Source organism: Ictalurus punctatus, chromosome 19 (genome assembly GCF_001660625.3).
Source record: "Ictalurus punctatus breed USDA103 chromosome 19, Coco_2.0, whole genome shotgun sequence".
Classification (NCBI taxonomy): domain Eukaryota; kingdom Metazoa; phylum Chordata; class Actinopteri; order Siluriformes; family Ictaluridae; genus Ictalurus; species Ictalurus punctatus.
Genome location: NC_030434.2, coordinates 15,201,654 through 15,228,349, shown reverse-complemented (window position 1 = coordinate 15,228,349; position 26,696 = coordinate 15,201,654). Strand labels below are relative to the sequence as shown.

General features: G+C 40.3%; 1 protein-coding gene across 2 annotated transcripts in view; it reads right to left on the bottom strand.

Annotated features, from left to right (window-relative positions):
• Positions 1-596: 596 nt before the first annotated feature.
• The window catches only part of rassf3 (Ras association domain family member 3), a 52,771-nt gene continuing 26,671 nt past the window's right edge, over positions 597-26,696 (bottom strand). The window contains exons 1-5 of one of the 2 annotated variants that reach the window (XM_017494531.3): positions 23,889-24,374; positions 9,343-9,450; positions 6,956-7,208; positions 3,778-3,893; positions 597-3,673 (exon numbers count right to left, since the gene is read on the bottom strand). In XM_017494531.3, coding sequence (XP_017350020.1) covers positions 3,524-3,673; positions 3,778-3,893; positions 6,956-7,208; positions 9,343-9,450; positions 23,889-24,011 — 750 coding nt within the window. In that variant the 5' untranslated portion in view covers positions 24,012-24,374 and the 3' untranslated portion in view covers positions 597-3,523. Of the gene's footprint in view, positions 3,674-3,777; positions 3,894-6,955; positions 7,209-9,342; positions 9,451-23,888; positions 24,375-26,696 lie in introns of those variants that run through there. The other variant, XM_017494530.3, reaches the window with a different exon arrangement.

Below are 26,696 nucleotides of genomic sequence, written 5' to 3'. Positions count from 1 at the left end.
TTATACAACTGTTCAATGTAAGATTATCAAATAATTACAGTATAACATTATTTTTGGCCTTATAATGATGATTCTGAATTTTATCATCATTGTTGTTGAGACACTTCTTCTTTTTAAAAACATTCAATTCAATTTTTATTTGTATAGCATTTTTAACAATGGACATTGTCTCAAAGCAGCTTTACAGAAATATATAAACACTGGATACAGATTTTAAGTGTGTAAATTTATCCCAATTGAACGAGCCGGTGGCGAGGAAAAACTCCCTAAGATGTTAAGAGGAAGAAACCTTGAGCGGAACTAGACTCAGAAGGGAACCCATCCTCATCTGGGTAACAACGGATAGTGTCAAAGTTCATTATGGTTTTTATATGAAGTCTGTTATTTGAACTGATCCAGTGTTCACTAAAGGATACCCGAGTGCTAGGTAATTACAGTCCTAAAGCCATAGTAGAAACCGTAGTCCCAGTGACTACAGCCAGAATGTCCATGTGAAATTGAGGTCCAATAAAGGTGGTTCATTCTATTTTACTGTTTTACTAGTTAGAAACAGCTAGTATAAAAAAAATCAAATAAGCCACACATCAACCACCACATCACAAATACGACATCTTTATTATAACATTATGCATTTGGCACAGACCACTTCGCAGCGCTGATGTCTCGGAGCCGTTTTCATTAACAGTAGCCTAAGAAACCTTAAAACATCTCTGATGTGTTCATTTAATATGTATGATCAGATTTAGCTTTGGTAGCTTGGTTAAATCCTGAAATGACCAGTGGAAATTATGTTCAAATTCCTCCAACATTCCCTTAAATGCAGTGAAAAGTAGACTTTAAATGTTTGACTTATACAAGGCAGACCTGCAAACATTGCAAAAAAGGTACTGAAATTTCTTTATCTTAAATCTTGGTTTAGCAAATGAAAAGTTTATAAATCAAGAGCGTCGTTCTCGATAATCAACTGTCATGCGCTGCAACACTGTCTAGTGATGTCCTTCACAGCCAGAACCGATATGCATGGATTAATATAATGCATGCATTTATACAGGAAATTCCTTTAGTAGTACTACACATACTCATAGCGTTTAGTGGAGATTTTGAAAAAAAGTTAATAAAATGTGATGCAGTTGGACAGCTGGAACATTCACAGTATTGCACTATAAACTACTGAACTACTGAAGCTTTCTCTTTCTAAATCAACTTCAGAGAAGAAGCTTCCATGGGACACACGTATGCTTTCACGGAATAAAATATAGAGTTACTGTTATATAGTAAAGGAAGATTTATAAAAAATAAAAAAAGGATTAAAAATAAAAAAGCATCCAAAGCTGACAAAAAATAAAAACTCTTCCCTGAATTACAATGTAAAGTGCCCAAAAATGGCTTAGTATCTACTACTACTGACATTACAGGAGCCCTGCGTAATTGTCAGTTTGAACCTAATCACACCAGAATAATAGCTCCTCCGCACTGCTAATCATCAGCATCTCCCTGATGAAAGACTCCTGCCACGATGAAACATTTGATTCTAAAATATATTTAACCCAGTGTTTAGGAGTAAGTGTTGCCATGGTGACATGACCCCACAGGCTACATATAGAGTAATACAAGCTCTGTGAGTGCAGCAGGCACTAAATTCTCTAGATTTAAATTAAATATGCAGTTTTACACTGTATCATTGGTTATAAAAATAAACAAAACAAAATTTCACTTAAGAAAGAAAAAAAAACAAACAACATGAACAAAAGGCCTGTGAAGTAAAGGTGCTATTACAGCAGATGGCCAGAAGATGTCCCCACATCACCACTAAATCAATGCATGAACGGACACTGCAGCACAATATAACGTATTCAGAAAACCATCATGCAGAGTACTAGCAGAAACATGTTCTAATAAAATATGCATAGGTATATATTTATATATAAATATATAATAAAAAAAAATCAACCACTGATACACAAGTATCATTAAAAAAAAAACTTTGGTGTAAATGTTCACCGAGACAAAAGTAGCACAGCCTGCTGACAGATTGCTCTTTAAGACACATTTCTGCTGATTTCTGCATAGAATGAACTACAGTACGTTTAACAGCGTCTAAAAGAGAGATAAAGATATATAACGCAAACCCTCTGCGCAGATTGTCACTTCTGTTATGTATACTATCAAGACTTCCATTCGGTGGTGGAATACGTGATCATCTTACCCAAAAAAACCCCCCACAGATTTACAGTATCAATCAGAGATGTCTTGAACAGCTGCAGCTGAAACATGATACAGACGCTTAGCCTACAGCTTGGCAAAGCGAGAGCATCCTCCAACATGCATCTTTAATCCTCACTTAGTTTAGAGCTCGACAAGTGGTACATCCCTTCCCCTAAGACCACAGGCATATACAGCCCACGTCTTGTTCTTTCTTCTGTTGCTCATCTGATAACGGGAGGTTATTATACATAATCACCCCGCAGTTTTAAACAGACATTTGGCACGAACAAAGACAAGTCAAGCCCTTGAGGTCAGCGTGAACACTGGACCTGCATTCATTAAGTTTATTCCCAGACCAGCACATTACAGTTCCTCTAAATGCATTTCAACTTCCTCTATCTCCACATGTCAACTTCCTGCAATTGCTTCTGCTCCGTGACAACTTAGCCCTACTTCTAGGAGCTCGGAAGCCTTTTCATCAGGCTCTGAACTAACTTAGCTTTAAAACCAACATAACGATCGCTCGTTCTCCATTCTCACGCCTCTCACTGGGAGTTTCGTACATCCTGTCTTCCTTCTTCATCCTTTATGATCACATTTCTACATATCGTGCTTTCCATCTGGATTCCCAACACTAAACTCCTTCTTGACTTGCAAATGCACTGTCAGTTTGTCCGGGCTCCTGTTAGGAAGAGTCATTCAACAGGTCTGGTAATACAAACACTGGTACTGCAGCTCGTCTCCGTGCCTCACAGTGCTGACGTAGAACCGGCCCAACTTAAAACAGAACCATTTTATGCAGACTTAGACCATCCGGTAAATCGGTATCACCTCTACTTCCATCTGAACAAGGTCAAGTTTACTTATTCTTCGGTAAATGAAACATGCAGGTCAGCAGTGCCGACTGTCACTGCCGTTCTCTCTACTCATTCGTTTTGGATTGTTGCTATGACTCTTAAAAATAAAATAAGACTCTTACAATATAGATTTTAAAAAAAAACAAAAAGAACAAAGCTTCCCCACATAAATTACAAACAACAATATGTACAAACCACAGTATCTATCAATTAAATAAAATAATCAAACAAAACAGATTCTTAAGCTTGCATCATTCACAAGTTCAAGAGGTAACTGAACAGGGGAGAAAAAGAAAAGAAAAGAAAAAAAAGAAGTGTGTGTGTGTGAGATGGGAGTATGGCACTCTGGAAAAGCATGGTGCACATAAAGTTCTCTGGAGGTCAGAGTTCCTGAGAGAGATGTGTCACCTCACTCCTGAGGCACCAGTCCACACGCTCTCTCTCTCTGTGTATGTGTGTGGTTAATTATGGCTGCTAGTCGCTTGGATTGCCTCCTCCAGCTTCTCTCGGTAGATGTTGTAGCGTGCCGTTATCACACGGACCTGGTCCTGTTCCTCCTTATCCAGGATGCGAAGGAAGTTGTGCAGCTCGGGGATGGAGAAAGCGTCCCACTGCAGAGGAAGAGAAGGATGTGCAGATCAATAGACATGTTCAAACAAGCAGCTCCTTACTCTATTGACCTGCTCTGGGGCAGGAAACGTGAGTGACGCCTCACCATGACTTCTCCTGTCTGCTGCTCTCTGAGGACAAAGCTGAGTGTGTCCAGGTTCGGCCCAGCCAGCAGACGCAGGAACAGAGGGTGCTCTCCCTCTGACAGCTTACATACACACACTGTGGGGAGAAGAAAAAAACAAAAAAAATAAACACACAAGCAACCATTATCTATAGTCAAATAAGGAATACAGAGCACAATGGCTGTGTGATCATGATGATTATCATGTTGCTCAATAATAAAATAATGATCACCCAACTGTATTGCAAAAAAAAATAGTCCTTTCTTTAATTATCAGGCTAATCTTTTTTCACATGGATACAACTCTAAGACTGCTCCATGGATTAACTGAATGCATCATTAAGATGCTAAACACAATCGGACAATAAACACACACACACACACACACACACACACACACACACACACACACTTTTTAGCCTCTCGACAAAGATAGGTAAAACAAATGTTACGGGGAAAAATGACTTTAAAAAATGACTTATTGAAGACGGATATTTAACATTAGCCAGATTTCTCTATACTCACCATTATTACTGTTAATTATGTTTAACTGAGGAAGCCAAAAATGTGTAATCCTTACAAAACTAGGTTAAGTTTGGTAGCAGTGACAAGTCATTCACTCCCAGACTCTATCGTACAGGTAAGTGGCTAAGAAAACAAAGGCTTGTTGAAACAGTGACTGTGAATGCCGCAGTACAAACATACAAGCGCTACATAATAAGGAACTCTTCTGGTGTAATGACATCATTCTTCCGAATTTCCAAGAAACAAGCTGCTGGATAGTGGTGGTGTTGTAGTACTCTGGACTGATATTTACACTGCACTGCCTATAAACAATATTATTTAACAGTAAATCTGGATAAGATAAGGACGGGAGGTGGGTCACAGCTGTGGAATAGATCATGATACAATAACCGGAAGGAAAAAAAATAACACTTAAAAGGTTGCACTGAGAGGAATAAATGTAAAATGAATAAATGAGGTGGTCAGACACCAGATTAAAAACAACCTATCAAAACCCGACCCATATCACCGCCAGGTCAACCCCGATGAGGATCTTGAAAGCCTATTACGGTACTTTCTACAGCCATGAGCGGCCATTCCCTTTTCCTGTAGAAGTGAAACATGCGAAAACCATGACGTGGTTTGTTCCTGTCTGTTCTGTTTTCTACAGGTTAGTAATGCTAGTTTGTGTTTTTTAATTGGGCTGTCATTAAAAAAAAAAAAGTCCCGATGGTACTATCTAATGAGATTCAGGTGAACTACAGGAGTCTCTCGCTCTTGCTTGAGTTAATGGACCTAATTATCTAGAAATAACTGGCGAGTATTTCATTGAGACAGAGACTCCACCACAGGAAACATTTTATTAACACGATCCAACTATTTTAATATTGGGCTCATTATTCAAATGTGCGCAAGACTTTTCTGCCAATATTGTGGATCTTTTTATATTCCTGAATGCTCCAACACCTTGTTTTTAAATGTTTGGATTAAACCCATCGAATGCAAGTAACCAAGAGTCAAACAAGAACTTAATAATAAATATCATCATAACTTATAATCATTTCATGACTTTTAATAAGTTATATATTTATATAATCATCCATCCTTCCATTTTCTGTACCACTTTTCCGATAAAGGGTCGCGAGGAGCCTGGAGCCTATCCCAGGGACGGGGTGCCTGGACGGGGTGCCGACCCATCTCAGGGCGCAATCACACACACACTCACACACCCATACATTCCGGACAATCTGGAAATGCCGATCACATTTCTACAACATGTCTGTCAAGTGTGTTTGGACTGGGGGAGGAAACCGGAGTACCCAGAGGAAACCGTACCCGAAGCACCAAATACATCTCGATGTGTAACGGTGGCTTGTGATTTGCATCACTGTAATAAAAAGTTTGCAGTATGAGCACCGCTTCATACAGTGACTACACACAGTTCTGCTGTTGTGTCGCTGGCATGGCACGCATGTCACAATTTTCATTTTGTACTCTGCTTGATGTGGGCTGAAATAAGTGGTGCTCTGTTCTCTGTAATAAACTCTGTAGCAGAAGTTTCTGACTAAGTTCAAATTCATCACTCTGCACAAAGCTGCTTAGTTAGTCTAGACGGGGCATTTAATTAAGAGAGCTCACAGTCTCAGCACATGCCATTTAACGAGAAGTGGAACACACAATTGCATGACTGTGTGTGTGTGTGTGTGTGTGTGTGTGTTCCCCACATACTTCAACCCACGTTCCCATTCCTTGGATTGCTGCTAGAGGGGATTTCAGAGAGAGGAGCGAGAAATGGAGAGGGGCTTTGCAGGGGAGACACGTCTGAGACATCCAGACAGCAGCATCAGCACATTTCCCCTCTTCTGGCAAAACCTCAGATGCTCCATCTCCCTCTTTACTCGTTCTGTTTAATAGTTGAGCTTAATGTCTCCCACTGCACGTCTCCCACTGCACTGAGGTGGTTAGAATAACTGTTCGTCTGCTCGACGTACGTGCACATGTGGATTCAAACCTATTCATATATCCTGGCGTGCAGGGGACTGCATACTGTCTGAGCATTACTCATCTCACAAACACTGGTACTTTGTCACGAGACATGTGTGTTGTGTGTTTGACGTCAGAGGAGGCCTTAAGCAGCAGGACGTCTAAGCCGTGATTACGGAAAGATGGCTGGAAGGGTTTCTGATGGAAGAGGAGTTCGGGCACAGGTTTCCAGTGGAATCGGCCTGTCTGGAAGGCACGGAGGGAGCTAGCAGAACTAGATAGTGTGTGTGTGTGTGTGTGTGCAAAAAGATCTGTGGATGTGGGGAAAGAGGCCAACCACAAGTGTACCAACTGGTCTCTTGACTGTGTGTGTGTGTGTGTGTGTGTGTGTGTGTGTGTGTGTACCATGTGTGCGTGCTATTCGGATATTCTTGGCACAAGAAGCAGAAATCATATACTTGGAGTAAAAGCACTAGGAGGCAAGGCAGTCCATAAATACACACACTTCAAACGTATGCTTGTTTGCTGGACTGATCTTGTTGTGGAATTCCTGACATCCTGGCAACACACACACACACACACACACACACACTGCAGCATGAGGATCATTACTGAACTGACCAGTGTACATACACACATCCATGTCCTGTACATACACACACACAGGACTCACCGTGGTCCTCGCGGCAGAAGCGTTTGTACAGGGCGAACTTGGCTGGGTTGTCGGCCACGGTGAACTTGTTCAGCAGAGCCTCGATCACCTGCTGTACCGTGTTGGAGCTACTGATGTGCAGAGTGTTTACAGCACCGCACGGTAAATAAAAGGCTTCCCCTTCCTTCATCCCCGCTACGCTTCCCGTCACAGTGATGGGCCGCCGCAGCTCCAGCTGCACCATTATGAAGCCTGTGTACAAGCCGTCGGGATTCTAGCAGCAGAGAGAGAAAGATTTTTTATTTTTTTTTAATGAATGTTAAATGCAGCTTTTGCATAATACATATTACTAATCACAGGGAAAACTTCAATGGATAGAAAATCATTGGGCAGGAACTTCTGCTGTAAGAATAGATACTACGGTCTACTACGGTAAAGCACCAGGTTGACATAATCGGTACGGTATGATGTTTACTCAACTTCTTTCTTTTTTTTTTTTTGGAAATGTGTTACATTAGAAAGAATTTCGGGTTCAATCCTGAGCTCAGGTTGTGGTTTGTATGATGTTCTTCTTAAGGTTCTCAGGCTACTCTAAATCACGTCTAGGTAAGAATGAGGGTGAAAATGTGTGTGCATGATGCCTTGCGGTGGACTGGCGTCGCATTCAGGGTGTGTTCCTGCCTCACACCCAGTGTTCTTGGGATAGTCTCTTATCCACCATGACACTGACCAGGCTAAAACGTTTACTAAAGATGAATGAACTTGCTAATTTAACCTTTTTTTTTTCTTTTCCTCTTTTCTAAAAGTATGTAATCTCCTCCAAATGTTAAAACACGAGCTTTCAAACAGATTTAATTTAATGTCACCTCCACCTCTGTATATGCTTAAAATTCCTACTACTACTGAAATACTGTGATATTGACAGTAACTGTAAGTTACACTGGACTTTCTGTGCGTTAGACACAATCCTGCACTCTCTGCATGTGTAAGAAGAGGAGTCAAAAAGCAACGCCTCGGTTTCTAGAGTACAGCCTCGTGTCCAGATGGACCTCGGATTACAGGCAACACAATATCTCTATGTCTGTTAGCCTGAACGTTAGTGCCAAAGGGAAGACACGAAGGGGCCAATTATAGGTCAGGAGGCAAGCCCAATGTTCCACTCACTTGTGTACTGTAAAATAAATACACCACTGGAACGCAGGAGTTGTGCTTAACCAGCCACTGCTTTCCCCCACCATCCTCACTCACTCACCCATTCTCACACACATACACACACACTCTTGTAATATTTGTTAGTAGCTCCTATTGTTATAAATGAGAAGTGAAAACTTATGACTGCCTCAAGCTAAAAGAAACGAGAAGAGACAGTGAGACGCTTAAAGCAAAATGAGAAAGCCACTCTGATATTTTCCGCATTCTGTGAAATAGCACACACACACCATACACACACACACACACAGAAATGTGTGTGTATCTTGTCTCATAGCAGAAAATGCACTTCAAGTAGACTCTTTCTCTCTGTCTAAGCAAAGCTTATTTCTAAGGCAGGATATCCCACGATGAACAGCCATCATAACAACACAACAGTCATTCATATGTGAAACATCAAGCAGGTAGCCCAAACAAAAGCGGGGCCTGTGACATCACGCTGGCCTTATCGTTATTACACAAAGAGTCGAGGCTGAATGGAGACACACAAGGTCGGCAGCATGAGTAATGTCTCTGTGAGGAGACAGAGACACTACAGTGGAGGTGTTATGTCAGGGGTGAACAAATCGGTAAAAAAAACAAACAAAAAAAACCTCTACACCTTACTGACTTTCTCATAACAGAAGTTTTCATCTGTTGTGTAACCATAAATCGCTTCCGCACATCGTCGCTGTAATTATTGCACCATTGTTCCAAATCTCGCTGCACGTTGCACTACACACATTGGCAGAGATGATCTGGACGATGGTGGAAAGACTGTTACTACGTGGACTAATTAGCATGCATCCCAATGACAACAGACCATCTTTCCGAATCAGGAGCACACAAGTATGTAAAATACTGACCATATAAACACAATGGGCTACATTAGAAACTTTGTTAGAAGAGGATAATGCATTATTATTTCACTTTAGCTACCACAATTTAACCTAGTCAGTTTCCAAGCAACTAAAACATTGGACTGGGCAGCAGGCTAGACTTTTATCCTCCCCATGTAAACACCAATAGAAGGTATGAAGACTTCCCAAGCACACAGTTTGCACAGAAATATAATCTCCCCTCCATTAGGGATAGTCTTAACCTGGCTTTGATTGTGTGTGCATCTAAAGAGAGGTCAGGAAAGGTATAGGACTGTTAGTTAAGTGGTTAATAATGGATAGTGGGGCTGTTGGTGGACAGAGTGGACAGGAGGAACTCACCAGTGTCATTTTAAAGTGGTCTCGTGTGGCTGCGTTATACAAGTCGATCTTGTGCCTGATCTCCTCATAACTGAGATGAGTCTGGAGGTCTTTCTCCTTCTCAGCATCCTAAACAGCAGAGATAAAAAGAGAGTTAACGGCAAGAGAAAAAAAGGCAAAATAAGCTTGAGAAAAATATGTCTGAGGATAAAAGGTTACTTCAAAACAGTATAAATCCATACTGGTAGACTTTAGCATACACAAATACACAAACACAACCACATCACAATATATACAATATATACAGTGTTGCAGTTTAAAAACATTGCTTAATTATACTTAAATTTAATAACTACAGCAATTTATTTATCACTGAAATATGCTCTAAAAATATTCAGTACAAAATTTTAACATCACTTAAAAAAAAAAACAGAAGAAGAAAACACAGTATAAATTATATATCCACAAGTCATATACGTCAGAAAAGCATATCAGGACATCATTTAGTCAGATTGAGCAGAATATCCATATTATATTGTCATATTGCCAAGCCCTAGTTGCTTGTTTCTAAGACGTCTAAGAGTGTAAGAACTGACAGAAATCAGCCCAACCCAGTGAAGAATCATTTCCAAAATATTCAAACACCCTTGAAGGAAAAAGAATGTTGCAACCGCTCTTTGTCCTATTTGTGTTGTGTAACTTCAACAAGGAAGGACTTGCTACAAATAAGTGAGTTCTGATACACTGCACTAAATGAAGCTCATGATTATACGAGGAAGATCAGAAGCAAGAATGATATTTTACGCCCGTTCGTCGCAGGAAAGCCCCAAAGCCCAATATGTGATGTGTGCTTAAAATACTATACATTCCATAAGAGCCAAGAGCATTCCAAATAGACGTCAACTTTATAAGCATAGATCATTGTACGCCTGTTGATTGGGAACATTCTCTACAATGCTCCTCAAGACCTCCTCCTCGAGTAAAAGATCTTAGGCACGTTTGGACTCTCGCTCTACGGGCTGTTGTTGTCAGCAGCATCAAGTGCACTCTGGTCTTACATGGTCATAAGACGGCAGAGAGAAGCAGGTCTGCTTTCATGAGCTGGCCTGTTCAAAACAAAGCTTGAAAGCCTACAGCAGCACAGCTTAACCCAGAAGGCACGGAGCCCCTTATAAGGTAAGGTTCTCGTCTCAGGAAATAATGCCAACACGTCGGCACACAAGGACCTTCACACTGTAGGGTACTGTTTAAATACTGTACCAGACATAGACCTGGCTTCTCTTTCAAATGCTGCACATGTCCCTTTGCTGTAAGGGTCAAAAGTCCCTCAGAGTCCCAGAGGCAATAACAGAAGGGTTTTTTTTCTGCTCACTGTAGCTGTATTACTGATATTGAGAGTGAGGAAGGAGTTGGTGTCCTTGTGGGCTAAGCGTACATGCTGTGCTAAGCCATGAATGCAAAGCTGTAAAAAAAAAAAAAAAAAGAAAGAAAGAAAAAAAAAAGTTTAGTTTGTAAATGTAGGCTATGTGTAGTTAGCATTGGAATTTCCAGGCCTGATGCACTCTCACTGTTTGGTGATGTGAAGCTTGGAACGGCTTCAGCTTGACCTCATTTGCTAACTGAGTGATTCATAGCTGGATTAGCCTAACGACAGGTGCTATTCTGGTGCACCCCTAAGGTGCTCCCAAGTATATTTTGGGCCTCAGTGACATATACCAAGAGAGGGGGGGGGGGGGAATATCCATCCCTATCACCTGTGCCTTCAGTCTAAACTCTCAACATTTCATTTAACTGGATTTAAATCAAAGCTGTCTACATGTGCCGCGATCATAGGTATCATATTAGTCATCGTCTTAGTAATACCCGTGTTGATGTTCCTGACTGGAAAGCCTCCAAGGCCTAAATAGGTACATAAACTACAGAGATCTTCTCACACATGTAATCCAGCTTTAAATCTTTTCTCGCCCACACTGACTTGGTTTCCATGCAAGCAATGGTAAACAAGAGCGAAAAGACACATTTATAACCCACAGACTTTCATAACGAAGGGATTCCAACACCACATGAGCTCAGCTGAGCAATTAACGGTACAACACGCTTTCTGATGAGGTTAAATTGAGAAGCAAAATGCCCCTTAAAGCCTAGTCAAGTTAAACAGAAGATGGTAAGAGCTATGTAAACATGCTCCACAAGCCCCTTTCAGTGTCTTTAAGTGTATTGAATCTTTGTATATAAGAACTGTGGAATGCACCAGTAATGTGTGCTGTGGAGAATCCCACTAGCGACACAGAGAGCACTATTATCTTGATGTGGTGGGCTTTATGATGTGGGTTCCGCTGGCTCTCTTATGGTGGCTCGTTGTTTGGGCTGGACTGGAAAACCCTGTTTGTGTAAACTGTCTGGAGTCTAGCTCGAAGCCAGACCTCCAAGACACTCTACAAAACATTATTTAATATAACAAACAGTACTGTAGTCACACCCAGCCATAAGTGCACGCACTTCTCTTATTCTATGGTTCTTCGAGCAGCATGCACCTGTCTTTTATTTGATATATTTGCTCATATAATGCCTCCTCTAAGACATTGTCACCAAATTGGGTTTTGACAAGCATACTGACTAGAACAAGTGTGAGGTCGTAGATGAAAAGGAAAGGGTTAAGTTGGACTGTACTGCACGGCCAAGCATGACTAAGGAAAAACAAACATTCCGTCGGTGAGGTAATGGCACAAAAAAAAAAACTGCCCTTCCTCCCACACTGTGAGTTGCCGAATCCTCCTTCGCCTACACGCAGAGATCAGCGTAAGGAAGAAGGACAAGGAGATTACAGCAACAGCTAAAAGTCTTCAAGGTCCAACTGTCAGACATAAACCTATTTACCTCAAAGCTCATTACTTTAAGGAGAAAAGCATTCATTTCAGTCTGCTTCCAGCTATCACCACAAAGAGGCCATGTGGCATCCATGCACCAGTGAAGAAGGGATATATGCTGAGCCACTACGTGTTGATAGGTAGATGAACTGTCTTGGTGAACAGATGAATCTTATGGTGTGTCATGCTCTTGGTCATGCTGTGTCATCCTGCACATCCTTCCCATTGTAGTTAGACTTCAGTGAATAGGATCCATGGTCAGACAGGTTTGTTGGGACACTCCCTGTCTGACAAAACTACTGAGCTGATGTAATCTTTCCTACTAGTAAATATATGCATCGGCAAAACCAGAAGCTAGAGGCTGAAACAGGCTGAATATAACCTACTATGTAGTTTCAGCTTATGTAGGACATTTTTGGATAGAACTACTCCTATTTTAAAGAGGACTGGATAATATCTCAAGGAAACCAGGAGTGAACAAGGCGCTTTCATGTAAAAAGGAAAAAAAAAAGTGGCCATCTGACCACTCCTTCATCTCTCGCTAGCATAGGAAGTCCAGAGTCACCACACCTTTCCGTCCAAACACATTCTTTACACAATTACCTTTCTTCATATCCAACCAAGCCCTCAATATTGAAAAATTGCATGTAAAGCAGTCTGTTTCTTCGGATCCAGGGTGTCTTGGTTGGCAGCTGACTGTGGCAGCACTTCTCCAATTTGCCACTCATTCTTGCTTAGCTGGGAACAGTTTTGGCTTTCCCTGGCTTGATCAGACAACTTCTAAGGATTTTGATTGTTAGTTGATGACTCACATGATGAAGATTCTCCCAGGGCTGTGTGTGTGTTAGAAAAAAGCTTCTGAAATCACATCAGGCTAAACAGATGATACCTAAACACTTTAGCCAAGATCATAAAGCTATTAGTTCACTTAGGACTACAGAATCACAAGCAACGAGTATTATTTTCTCAAGTCTGTGGGGTAGGTAACTGGAAACTCCCTAATCTTATTCCTTCAAGCTTCTTTTGTAATTCCCCTAACATTGCCTAGTGCAGTTATATTTTTCAGTCAGATGGTTATATTGTGATCACCTACAGTGTACACCAGGGACTGAAAGGACAGATGTCTGATCATATGCCTGGGTTTTGTTGCTGTGTACTATAAGTGGAGATCTTCCCGCACCCTCATCATTTGCTTGTGTACCATTCTTTAGATAAACAACTCATAATTCTGCATAGTAAAGGACACTCCCAACAACAGGCTCGGCATTCTGGATTATATTAACGTTATAAAGGTCAGGACTCCTTGCACCTACTCTGTGGAGACCTGGGTGTGTAAGATAAGCGGGTCATTTCAAGAGAACAATTCAAATGCCTGAGCTCCTCAGAACTGAAGAGTGTACTTAACAGACCAACAACAATATACACTTCCTCTTTATAACATTTAAGTCACATAGTGGAAACCTGGACCTATCAAGCACCTTGCAGACATTTCCTTTATACACATGGTCTCTGTTCGAAGCACATTTATCAGGGGAAATTACATTTTTGATCAAGTGTACTCATAGATCAAACTTATGAGGCTGTCGCATGTGACACTGGAAACACAACACCCAAAATGGCCTGAAGGCACTGACAGAGTAATAGAAAAGACTTCAAACAGACCTGATGAAAAGAGAGCACACTGTTAGTTTGACTCATCAGTAAGAAAGTCTGTCATTTCTCCAGTGGGAGATTAAACCAGACTGGAGCAGGACTGGAACTTTTGCCAAATGGTCTACCTTCATGAGAGCAAAGCTGAATCCAGTCCTTCCGCTAGTTCGCACGGGTTTGAAGCATCATGATATAATAATCGAATCACAAACTATTTGGGACACGCCCAACAGGGTTAAACTTTAACAAGTGGGTAAAGTCCCTAATTAACTACATAAACAGAAGCTAACAACATAATGCTTTATATATCAGTGCAAATCATGGTTAAGTTCAACAATGCTAATGCTGCTTGAAAGCCTGCATGTGAATGCAGTGAATAAAGGGTTAACGTTAAACTAAAAAAGGTCCTTCATAAAAAGCTGAGCTGATGTCAGAACTGAACGCTGACTCCAGTCAAGCTCAAGTGCAGTATGGGATCAGCAACAGTGTTATTCATGTATCATTTACAGGATGTCCTCTCTGCACACCATTAACCATGGAAATGATTAACCAAGTAGTGAAGCCTTGTATGCTCATGGAGAAAGTCAGCACCATTAATATCCACCCTGTAAAACATTAGTAACACAAAAGTGATTTTTTTTTTTTTTAAAGTGTACTAAAAGCACAGTCACTGACAGTGAAAATGATCATATGTTTCCTAAGATTGTGCTAGATTAGTTTGTACACAACATCTGGAGGAGATATAGCTGATGAGATATGAAGAATGAGAGAGACCTTTGTTTGGTTTGGATATTTAAGCTACCTGGCTACTTATATGTACTGCGAGGCAAAGCCATGAGGTCATGCTCTAAAGGCTGAATGAACAAGCCTGCTATCAGACACACACCAGGTGTTGCAACAGAATCCACACACTCCTAACGGGCAGATATCCCATTTCAAGGCCATGTTAACTAAACTGTCTACACTTTTCCTGCATGGCCATCTGGGAACACAGAAGTGAGAACAAATGGAAAACGTCAAAAGCGGAACGTGTACTCAATATCTGAAGGCAACCACATTTATATTTTCAGGGTTTTGTTATCTACTGGGAGCAGTAGCAAATGTGCATCAGATTACAGGACCTGAACAAAGCTCTGTGTTTGTAATTCAGGGATCCAAATCTTATTCTGCGCTTTCCAAAAAAGAAAAAAACAGAAAGGAAAAAAAAGGAAATGATAAGACTTAACAAAACTGAAGGCAAAGCATGTTGGCGCCACATAACCAACCTTCACAATGACACACCATCAAAGGAACTTTTCAAACATTTGGGTCATGAAGGAGCACTTGTTATGATTAAATCCATTTCTATGGCAATACTGACATGAGTTTAGACAGGTAGGAGGTCACATGACACAAACCGGTTGTAGTAAGGGTGAAATACGGAGAATTGTTGATGAGTTTTACTTGTCCCAGTGGAAAACATGTCACAAAAGGCTGCATCATTAGTTCTCACTTAAAGCCTGCATAACCCCTATGTAAGCTGTACTGCTAATTACACCAACCCTGCGTTCACACTAGCAAGCGACAAGGCGACAGGCGACCGTTCATTTTCTATATACATGCACAACACGGAGCTGTGATTTCAGCGACAGCAGCGACCGACATTTAAACTGAGATTTTGCTCAATTCTAAGCAAATTATGTATGTTGCATTAAAGTGACAAATCCAGATGATTGGCTCAAATGATACCTGAGGCCAACAGTGCTCCGATGTTGCTTCACAATTTTAGGTCCTACATGCAATTATCTCTCATGTACTACTTAGACAAAACATAACCGTGGTTTCATCCTTCCATATATAAAACCGTTCATCAAATGTGTATAGGGCCATTATCAAGGAAAATAAAGCCTTTAAGGAAATCATTTAAAGAAAATCATGGTGAGTGCTGGTGAGTGCATGTAGCTAGTAAAATGAATCTGAAACGAAACTAGTTCAAAGCCTAGCAGGTAACATGATTACTGCATTGTTTTTATTTTTAGTGCTAGTTAGATTTATAAGCCTTTACATGTTGGCTAGTACTTGTTTTTCATCTAAATTTTTTTTAATGCTGGGCAGTGCACACCCACAAGCGATAAAAGTAGAGGTTGCTACACACTTACCTGCAATGAACTACAAGCAACACGATTTACTTGTCACTTGTGAATGTGCATGGTGTATAGGTTGTGTCTGTGATCATTTTGCATGCTGAAACTGCATCTGGTCTTACTTCTGCAGCTATCTTCTCTCATCTCCCTCGGCAGTGGTGGCCTGGGGCAGTGGTGGCTTGGCAGTTAAGGTTACTGATCAGAAGGTCGGGGGTTCAAGCCCCCCATCACTGCCAAGCTGCCACTGTTGGGCCCTTGAGCAAGGCCCTTAACCCTCTCTGCTCCAGGAGCTCTGTATCGTGGCTGACCCTACGCTCTGACCTGGATCAACCTCCTAACATACTGGGATATGCGAAGAAAAAGAATTTCATTGTGCTGTAATGTATATGTGACCAACAAAGACTCATTATCATTATTATCATTAACTTCAAAGGCCTGCTGAGACACGGACTACAGGCTACACTTCACCCATGGAGGTTCCACCTGATGGCGGTAATTACATCCCGGCTTCTAAAAACTGTGTCCAGATGCTACACAAGCTTCAGCAGCTCAGTTCGCTTGATTGAGACCACAGCGTGAGAGGACCGGAACAGTAAATGTATATACTTCATGCATACTTCTCAGACCCTTGACCCAACCTCACACGGTTTTTAAAACAGATGAACTCTGGTGTTAAATAGTTACGAGGCATGGCATATCAACAGAGATATGAATTTTGTTAGCGCACTGTTGATTCACGGATGTAATTTTACACGCGTGCACACACCTGGTCAATCATCACACGGCTCATCTGCTCCATGACGCACAAGGCCGCTCGGAAAGCAAATCATGGTGACCTGCAACCTGCTCTTGAGCAAGGAAAGCCGGCTTAGAACCAACATCACAGCCAAACCCAAACCCAAGTATGATACAATCTAAATTACTTAAGGACAAAGGGTTGATTATGTTATATAGTGTACATTTATACATTTCTGTTGCAGAATTATGCAAAACATTCTTTGAGTTCATGTTAAGCAAGACTGCTGAACTATTAGACTGCTGAACTGCAAATGAGCTTTTACAACAGAAAAAAACATGTAAGGGGAATTAATTTCTATTCTGTCACTGAACTGTAAAAGAGAACTAATAAAAGAGGATGTGGATTTGCACGGCATGGATAACGCACCACCATCTGAGTTTCATGAGCTCCACCCAGAGACCGTTGCAAATGTAAACATCTGGGCACTTCAGAGGTTCTGGTTTAAACACTATGCTTTTACATGGCTGGCAGTTCCCTGTGTCACTGTCTCCGAGTTACGTTATATTACAATGTTACACACCAAAGTATAGAACAGACTAATTAAACAAGCTCTGCTGTAATCCTGTAGCTGGGCTTATTAATCTGGCTCTTCAAAATAACTCGAATTTGAAATTTTGAATTGAGCTTTCAAAGAGTCCCGCTGCAGCCTTCTCATAAATATCAGAAGGGTGTGTCAAGTTACATCTTTGATCCATCTTTCCAGTCTAGTCTGACTGACATTTACATCTTTCCAAGAGAAAATTTAATTGATTCAGTGGCAGGGAGAACAAATCCCACAAATACTTTCTTTCTAGAGGTGGGGAACGTGGTAAAACAAACAAACAAAAAAAAATATATATATATGGTACAAAAATATACTTTAACACCAAATCAGCTGCTTGTTACGGCAAGGATCAAGGGAGCTGGTGTTATAAAAAGTACAGATGCTACCAGTGATCTCCCACAAAAGTGTCGTTTTGAGATAATAAAAATAGCAGTGTGTCATATCCCCCTACATGCTTCACCCTTGGTCTTGCACTGTGCAATTACAGCAGGCTTTTAAGATTATTACCAGTCACACTACCAAATCATCCCAGTAAATTCATGGCCAAATTCTATAACAGACTCTGTGATAACATGTTCTTAATGTCAGATTATATGACAAAGATGAATGAAAATGACTACATTCTACGTACATCAATCAGCACAGTCTGGTCTTCTGCAGAAAATGGGGTCGCATAAACAAACATTGCTCAAAGTGAGTTTCGGGCAATAAGGATATTTTTCTGCCCGTTTATGTCTCACCATGGCCATTACTGAATCTGTAGCTGTCCCGTGAGTTCTGCATCAGCCTAAGCCATCCTTCTCTGGTGGATATTATGAAGTAGCTATGTAACTCTAACTATGTTAGAGTTTAATAAAACTTTCCGACACTGCCAGAACTTTGCTGTTGCCTGCCTTGTGTCGCTAGGGCACCAAGTGAGCACGCCACATTATGTGTTCTTACTACCAGTCTCATCTCATGGCCAAGGACTTATTTGACAATATGTGAGTTTTGTCTATGACCGAAAACTCATACCGTACAAAAAGAAAGTTTTAATCGAATTAAATCAAGCTTTACTGTCTCCTCAAAGTACATCCCAAGTCTGAAAGAATCCTCAACGGATCTGATTTGCGTCACTGCTACTACATCTACTGCATCTGATATAGAACACTATAAGCCATTAGGCTTAGACCAGGCCTACAGCAGCAAATGTGTTTTGGCTGCTGCACCGCTGGCGTAGAGTACAGGATAAACCTGGAAAACATTCCGGATCTGCTACACAATGGATCAGAAACCCATGAGCAGAGCGGCTCTGAAGCCAGGAGTCAAAGTTCAGTGCTTGTCCAATTCTTTGGGCAGAAGTGCTGTTGCGTGCACTGATTGGTTGACCTCACAATGGCTGAAGGACAGTGATGTCATGCATAAAGCAGCGGGAGTTGCCTTGTGACCGCTTGTACAAAAAGAGGTAGGAGTAGATAAGAGCAAAGTCTGCAACTGGAAGAATCCACCCCCAGTGGCAGTTGGTCTAAAAGCAGAGGAGAGATTTGAGCAGATCATAATAAGATTACAGCTGCTGCCCACAGCTGTTCGAGCAGGCAACTGTATTTAATCCAGCCCACTCTGAACAGCTTCTGATTCAATCTTGTGGCCACAACATGAAGCGTAAGGTTTTGTTTAGTAGAGTTGGGTCAAGGAGACTGGACTTGTAAGCTTTAAAATGTTTTGCCCCTCTAGTTGCTAAAAACAGACATTCAGATTGACCAGAATGAATGAAAACCCCAATTCATAATAATATAGAGGAGATCTGGTTGTCTCATGCTATCCGCCAACAACAAAACCCTCTGGAAAACCAGGAAGTGCATGCTTTGTTTGTGGTGTGTATTAACATTCCTTCTCTTAACTATAAAAATAAAACGTGCCACAGGAAGACCGTCAGTGCTGACTCGGCGTCACCGGCTCTCACAGGCTGTTAGTGGAAAGCAGCTGCAGCTGTTGCATTTGGAGAGCTCTGATGATTTAATAAATAAATAAATAAATAAATAAATAAATACATACGCAACCTTTGTAGCACTATTCACACAAATACATTCACATCATGGCTTTGTGTAAATCTCATCCAAGTCACACTACAATCAAATGGAACTCAGTAAATAAAATAGCTCTGTACTGGAGCTGGACAATATGACCATATGCTTTAATATCAATATTGTGATATTCTACATAACAATATTCCTTTCTGACAGTATCGTGGGTATCATCCATGCAATTACAGAGAAAATAAACACCAACGAGATGGACTGATGCAGCCTGGGTTACTTTTTCCATCCAAAACAACACGTCCCAAAGTGCTTTATTTCACTTATACACTTTTTATCTATTTATAGTTACATTTCATGTTGTGGAACATCCGCAATACAAATGAATTCCTGTTATCACTAACAATACATTATAGCAATCTCTTTTTGTCTCTCGATGTTAAGGCAAAAATCAAGTAAAAAATACAAATAAAAAAATGCAGCCTGTTCTATTACCAGGAAAACAAAGTGCAAGGTCCTCTGTTCTGAAGAATTTCCTGCGTCAGAAAACAGGAGCAGGTTCTTTTCTGACTGACACGGGAGAAATGTTAAATAAAAATCTCCTCCAAAAAAAAAACGAGATCAGTATCAAAAAATGCACAAGTTTTTCCGTTTGTTTATGTGGAGAGTAACGGTCTACCTTGTTACAACAGAAACAATATCGTATTAAGACGAGCATGTAAATATAAAACTGTGATATGAAATAGAGACTGAGGTGACAAAAGAGATTAAATACAGAGCACACCTGCCAGACATAAATACAGACTCCATGCAGCACACATCAACCACAAAACACCTGCTTACTACTTCTAAACTAAGGTAAGAGGAAACAAACAATTTCTACACAGACTATAAATAAAGAAAGCTAATATTAACTTGTGTGGAAATGTGTGTTGATTTGAGTGGTGATGAAATTGTGGTTTCTGGTGCAGGATGAGGACAGAATGAAGTAACAGGATGTGAGCTGTGGTCATTCTGATGAAGGAGCTGACTATCCACAGTCCTTCAGCCAGGACACACCAAAAAAAAAAAAGTGCTCCTCTCCATAGCTGTTCTCAAACACAGTGAAAATCGAGAAGCAGAGAAAGATTATAATATGGATCTGGATACAGCCAGAGCTCTGGATGAGACCTTCTCTCCACTCCGTGACATTTCTCACACAATACGAATGTGTGGGTGCGATTATGCATGGCTGCTACGCTACAACATTCTCACACACACACACACAAACACACACAACTATGGAAAAGGCTACGTGGAGGGCATATTCAAATTACACAAGGACGCACTCTACAGAGTTTTACTAGAAACAAGGACACAGCTTGAACGGTCTGATGAATGCAGTACAGTTGTTGATGAGGAAATGCTGATGTCAGCCAAACTTCGTGTTGTTGAACTATGTAAATCCAGCATGCTGTAATAAAACAGCACTGATGAGAAGAAACGCATGCACTTTATCATAAAATCCAAGACGTGTAACAAAGACGTAGATCAAAGATCCAGAAAGAAATTAAGTTCTATTTAATGAACTACTTTCAAAAGCGCTCGTCTCTTATAACACTTTCACACCACGCTTTACAAAAGAGTCCCTTGCTGTAATGTGGGTTTCCCAGCTCAGTAGTACATATAAAAGTAGGAGTTCTCTGGAGCTTTATGAAGTCGTGACTAATGATGGACATCAATAGTATCACAAATACCGCACATTTTTTTTTAGGCAGAATTATAAGACGTGCGGCTTATTTTTAAAGATGCGATGAGGTTGACTGTCTACTAGGACAAACCCTTGAACATGAAACCCAATAGTCTGTGGTCTAATGGTGTCATGGGGCCGGAACAAAGCCAAGCGTGCCAATACTTTAATCAACGTGAAAACAGTGAGAAGTTGGAGTACGACCAAAACACAACGAGTCAGTTCTTTTCTGTGGCTGAAACACAAATGACATTGTATTGAGAACAATGCACGTAAATTTTGCTTAATCCACACAAGTTCCTCTGGTCCATTATTTTCTACCCAGTGTGGTGAGCAAACATAGTGGTAAGCAGTCTGGGATTCTGCCTCACTTGAAGATTCTGGTTTTTACATGAATCAAAGGAAAGAAAAGCACAGAATAACGACACTAGGTAATAGTGCTAGATTGAAGATTGGCGTGCAGTACTACCGTTCTACCCAAGGACACAATCATACCGATTCTGTGGCAGCTGTGCTTGACCAATCAACAGATTAGATCAATACACCTGGTACCTTCGCAAGAGGGTTATTGTCAAAGAGTTTGTCAGTGATTGTTGCAGCCAAAAATGCTTGATCGCGCAGTGATCATCACGCAGTGATGTTTGTTGGTAAATAAGACCTTTTTAGCTGCACTCATGTTCGGCGCACGTGAATCAAAGTGGGCTTTGAACTAATGCGCGTTGTAAGGACGTCACATGATGCATCTTGGCCCAAATCAATAGAAAATTGTAAGAGCCTCCGTATATTGTGGAGTTCGCGTTATTTTGCTTTCATTTCTGCGATCGCAAAATCCTCTAAATCCTGGAGGAACTGATATCTGAACTGTTTCATTCCTCTTAATTTACTACTGAACAACATGTTGTGTTTTTAACGGTTTAGATTTACACGAAATGCTTGCGAGACAAGTTAGTTCCTGTCATTACTTAAGTTACAGCAGCTACAGACAGTCATTCCAGCACCAGTGTCTCTTTTTAAGTTAATATGACAACAACAAACAACAAAAAAAGCAGCTTGTCATATTACCAGGAAACTGGAAAGCACAAACAGTCCTGGAGACTTCAAAGATTTACGGACGACTTTCATAAATGTTAAATAAACTTCTCATCACACAAGAGCTTCATGATTTCAACCATATTAATACATTAATACTAGTCTCAGAATATTAAATGAGTAATTAATATAGAAGTGTCTTGAATGAATAATTAATATAGAAGTATTTTGAATGAGTAATTAATATAGAAACTAAATTACTACAGAAACTAGTATGGCACAATACCACTATTACTTTTCCGATATCGATAATGAAACCTTGAGTATCAGCCGATGCAGATACCCATCTGATCCTGTTTTCTTTAAATCCTACTAAACAGTAAAATGGGAATGCGATGCTATTGGTTTTGTGCCAACTCTAATAGAAACACTAACATATCAGTAAAACCTGGGATGTGACTTATAGCTGGCACAACTATCAGACCTGTCATAACAGAAAATCCATTAACCTTCTAACCAATCAGATTTGAGAATTCAACAGCGCTGTGAGATATCAGGTAAAGCTATTTAAAGCTGCATTAGGTCATACAGGAAGTGTCCGTCTTACATCGTTTAGGTGTTAGCGTCCTGTAATGACGACCTGTTTTACTTGTTCTGTTTCGTAATCCACTCATGCTGGGATTGGTTTCTGCCTTAGTCCTAAATCTCTTTATGAATAAATGTAACTTCATAACCTTACTCCTAGTTCTGCTGTTAACCAATCTGCATCACTTCAAACCTTACAAATCCCTTGAAATGTTTTATTACTCTTGACTAATTTACAACTGTTAGTGAACCTTTTTTTGTGGCCTAATTGTATAAGACATGGTCAAAAGCAACAGCAGAGTTCCTGGGGACTGGGAGCAAACAGAAAAATAATATCAGTATTTTAAAAGAACAATTAGATCACATTGCCCTGTTCTTGGTTATTTCATAATAACACACCCCATCCTGTTTTATTCCTCTTACACAACAGCAATTTTCCAAGGATGACTGTTTCATTTAGTAAAGAAAGGCATGTAATACTTGTAATACTGCTTAGAGTAGCATTTCAGCAAAAAACAAGTTCATCTCTCTTTTAAAGCTATAATAAGACAAACAAAGTGTTCTAAGAAAATGCAACAACAAAAAAAATCCCTCCATCTTGCTAATTCAACATCTTCCAATCAGAGCTGCTGTTATAAACAACTAATCAACACCTTCTGACCAATCAGATTCAACAGCACTGTGGAATAACTCATTTTAACCCTTGCTTAGTTGACTATGCTTTATTAATCCACAAACTAGGTGTCGTTAACTGACTGTTTAATCTGACATATTGGTCCACCATCGCATTTGATTAAAACTTCACAAACCTCACAAATTAGCATGAAACTTTTCTATCACGGTACAGTGTTACACGGTATACCGTTACAGCCCTGACACAGTTATGTCCAATCACTTCCCGTTCTCTGCACTTTTATTTCATTCATGCTGCATACATTAATATGTCCTAATGGGGAAGAGTTTGAGCCATTTGCAGTTGTGTTATGGCAGTTAGTGTACAACGTGTGTTTCTAAAAACAACCCAGCTAGACAAACAGCAGAGAGAATTAGTCGGGATTCACTTTTAACCGTTACTGAGTGTGCTAGCACTGCTAATAACGCAGGGTTTAATGTAAGCGAATGAAAAGTTCGCCCTGTGGGTTGGTTTCTAACTAACTAACTAACAGAAATGCAACAATAGCAACAAAGCAGGTTAGCTATGTAAATATTTTTTAAAAATGTCACACCTTAGGATCTGCGAGTTTCCCTGAAGGCTTCTTAAAAAAGGAAGTCCTGGCGGTGAAAAAATACTCCTCACAGTCTTCTTCCAAACTACTGTAACCACTGCTCATGGTGCTAGTCCACGTCATTTGACGGGAAAAGTCCAGTTTTCAAACTTTTGCCACATTAAAAAACAAAAACAAACACACAAACAAACAAACAAACAGAAAGTGTACTTGAGGTTGAAAAGAACTGTTTCAGTCCATGCGGAGGTGTAATCCAGAGGACGGCGCTGGAGATAAATGATTGGTGAGTGAAGCTCGGAATAACTGAACAGCAGTAAGAGACAGAGAGAAACAGGAAGCGTAAAAACTACCCCTGGTTCCCAGTCTGTCTGTCTGCTGTGTACAAAACGCTTTATTTACAGCTGAATTTGTCCCAACCCAAGTTTCCGACAAGGACTTGTCTAACCAGCTCTTCTCCGTAACTGTGTCCACACACACACACACACACTCACAGTTACAGGGCTGTACAGTAGACACACCCACACCGGATCACCCGGCTCCGTCCCAAACCGCTCCCTACTAGACACCTAGTGCACTACACAGGGTGTAGAAGCCATCATTTCACTCACTTATATTGGGATTACAGCGAGGTGGTGCGCCCTGCTTACACAGAGGTTATATGATAAATATCCATCCATCCATCCATCCATTTTCTATACTGCTTATCCTTCAGGGTCACGGGGAACCTGGAGCCTATCCCAGGGAACATCAGGCACAAGGCAGGGTACACCCTGGACGGGGTAGCAATACATCCCAGGGCACAATCACATACACATTCACACTCCCATTCATACACTACGGACACTTTGGACATGCTAATCAGCCTACCATGCATGTCTTTGGGCTGGGGGAGGAAACCGGAGTACCTGGAGGAAACCCCTGCAGCACAGGGAGAACATGCAAACTCCACACACACAGCCTGGAGGTGTGTAAACAAAGCCACCCTGCACCTACATGATAAATAGTTGGCCAGTTTAATATTTTACATGGTTAGATATAATAATAATAATAATAATAATAATAATAATAATAAAGTAATAATAATAATAGTAATAATAGTAATAAAAGTACAAATAATAATAATAGTTATTGACTCAGAAAACCCAGGGCATATAATTAAAAATCGTGTTTTGACTGAAATTTAGTGTTCTGGCAATAATATACTTTGATATCTCTGCTTTGAGGAACCATACATATATTTTTACCAAAAGGACGAGGAAATATTTTATTTAGGCTACCTTGCCTAGGCTTTCTATCTGCAAAGATCACACTGTATATGGATCCAGTTTATAAACACAGCTAAAGAGATGTAATTTTTTGCTAGGCAAGTGTGCTTTTCTCACAATTTAAGTATGTTTTTGAGTAGTCATTGTACATGCCATAGCATAACACCTAGAAAAAAAGCCATGTGACTAAAAGTAGCAGAATGAATAGCCTACATGAAAAAAAAAACAGCATGCTTTGTAGGTTGACCTGTAATTTAAATAATCTCTGAAGGAAAACACCCCATAAATCGCTAGTGAGTGGTATATAGCATGCTTGGGCCAGTCTTTGTAGCTATGGTGGCACTAATGAATGGACATGCTCAACCAGGTTTATTAGCCTCCTGCCCTTTAAGGTCCAATGAACAAAGTTAGAGCTGACCTCTAGGCGTCTTATCCTGGGGTGACACTTACAAATCATGCAAATTACAGACCATGTTTATTCCTGTGGTTCTCAGGATGGTTTTAGGTCTGGTTTGGAATCAGTTCCATGAGTAAACCACTCATTTTTTGTGGGGTTAGCCGCTGATGGTAGACCTCTCAGGAACACAGTGGGAACCCCCATGTTTTTGATTCATATTAGGGAAAGTTGTTGTATTATTAATGTATGATGGTATCTTTCCAGGTTAATGGGGTGGATTGCTGCAGAACGTAATGCTGTCTTTAGACCAAACATTTGTTTCTTGGTTGTTTACTGAAAGCAAAAAAAAATTTGCAAATTTTTTTGCTGGAGAAATCACTCTGGACGGGACTCCAGTCATCACAGCACTAGTTAAATATGATCTAATGGCATTCAGGCTTTCTTTTACGCTTCTGTGCAATAGCTTTTTCTTCACCATTTTTTTTCACCAGTTATTTAAGATTCATAATTTGTAAGTGTAAAACCAAAAGACATTATAAACACTATATGAATTCAATTTATAATATAAATTATAAAAAATATAAAATATAAAGAGTGACAATATAAAAGAAATGTAGTAATATCTGAGAGTAATGACTGAAATATGAGCTATACAGGATGACTGAATTTTCCGTCTAATATCCTTTACTTAAAGCTGCAGTATGGAAAATTTTTTTGTTAAAAATGAACAAAAATCAATTATCAAGCAAGTACATTAAGAAGTAGTGTTCAAAACGGTCTCCTTACCTTACATCGATTCGCTATGGTAAGTGTATAATAACGATTTATAAATTGAGCTGTCGAGTCAGATTTCGCTGGAAGATTTCGCAGTTCATTCGCGATATCAATCGTCTTTACGTGGTTACATCAAGTCCGTAAACAGAAAGAAGTAGACCCGGCTACTATATCGCGTGTGTAAGAGCCATTATGTTGTATTCAATGTCTGTTGTAATGTCATTGTTTAACACTGGGTGGAGTGTGGGTCTACTTAATATATAGGTAGACAGAGAGTAAGAGAAGGCAGGTGTAATGGAGGGTGTGTGCGTGCTGAGGATGGTGGAGTGTTTGTAGCTTGCTTTTACAACAGTTGCTTAGAATTGAAACTGG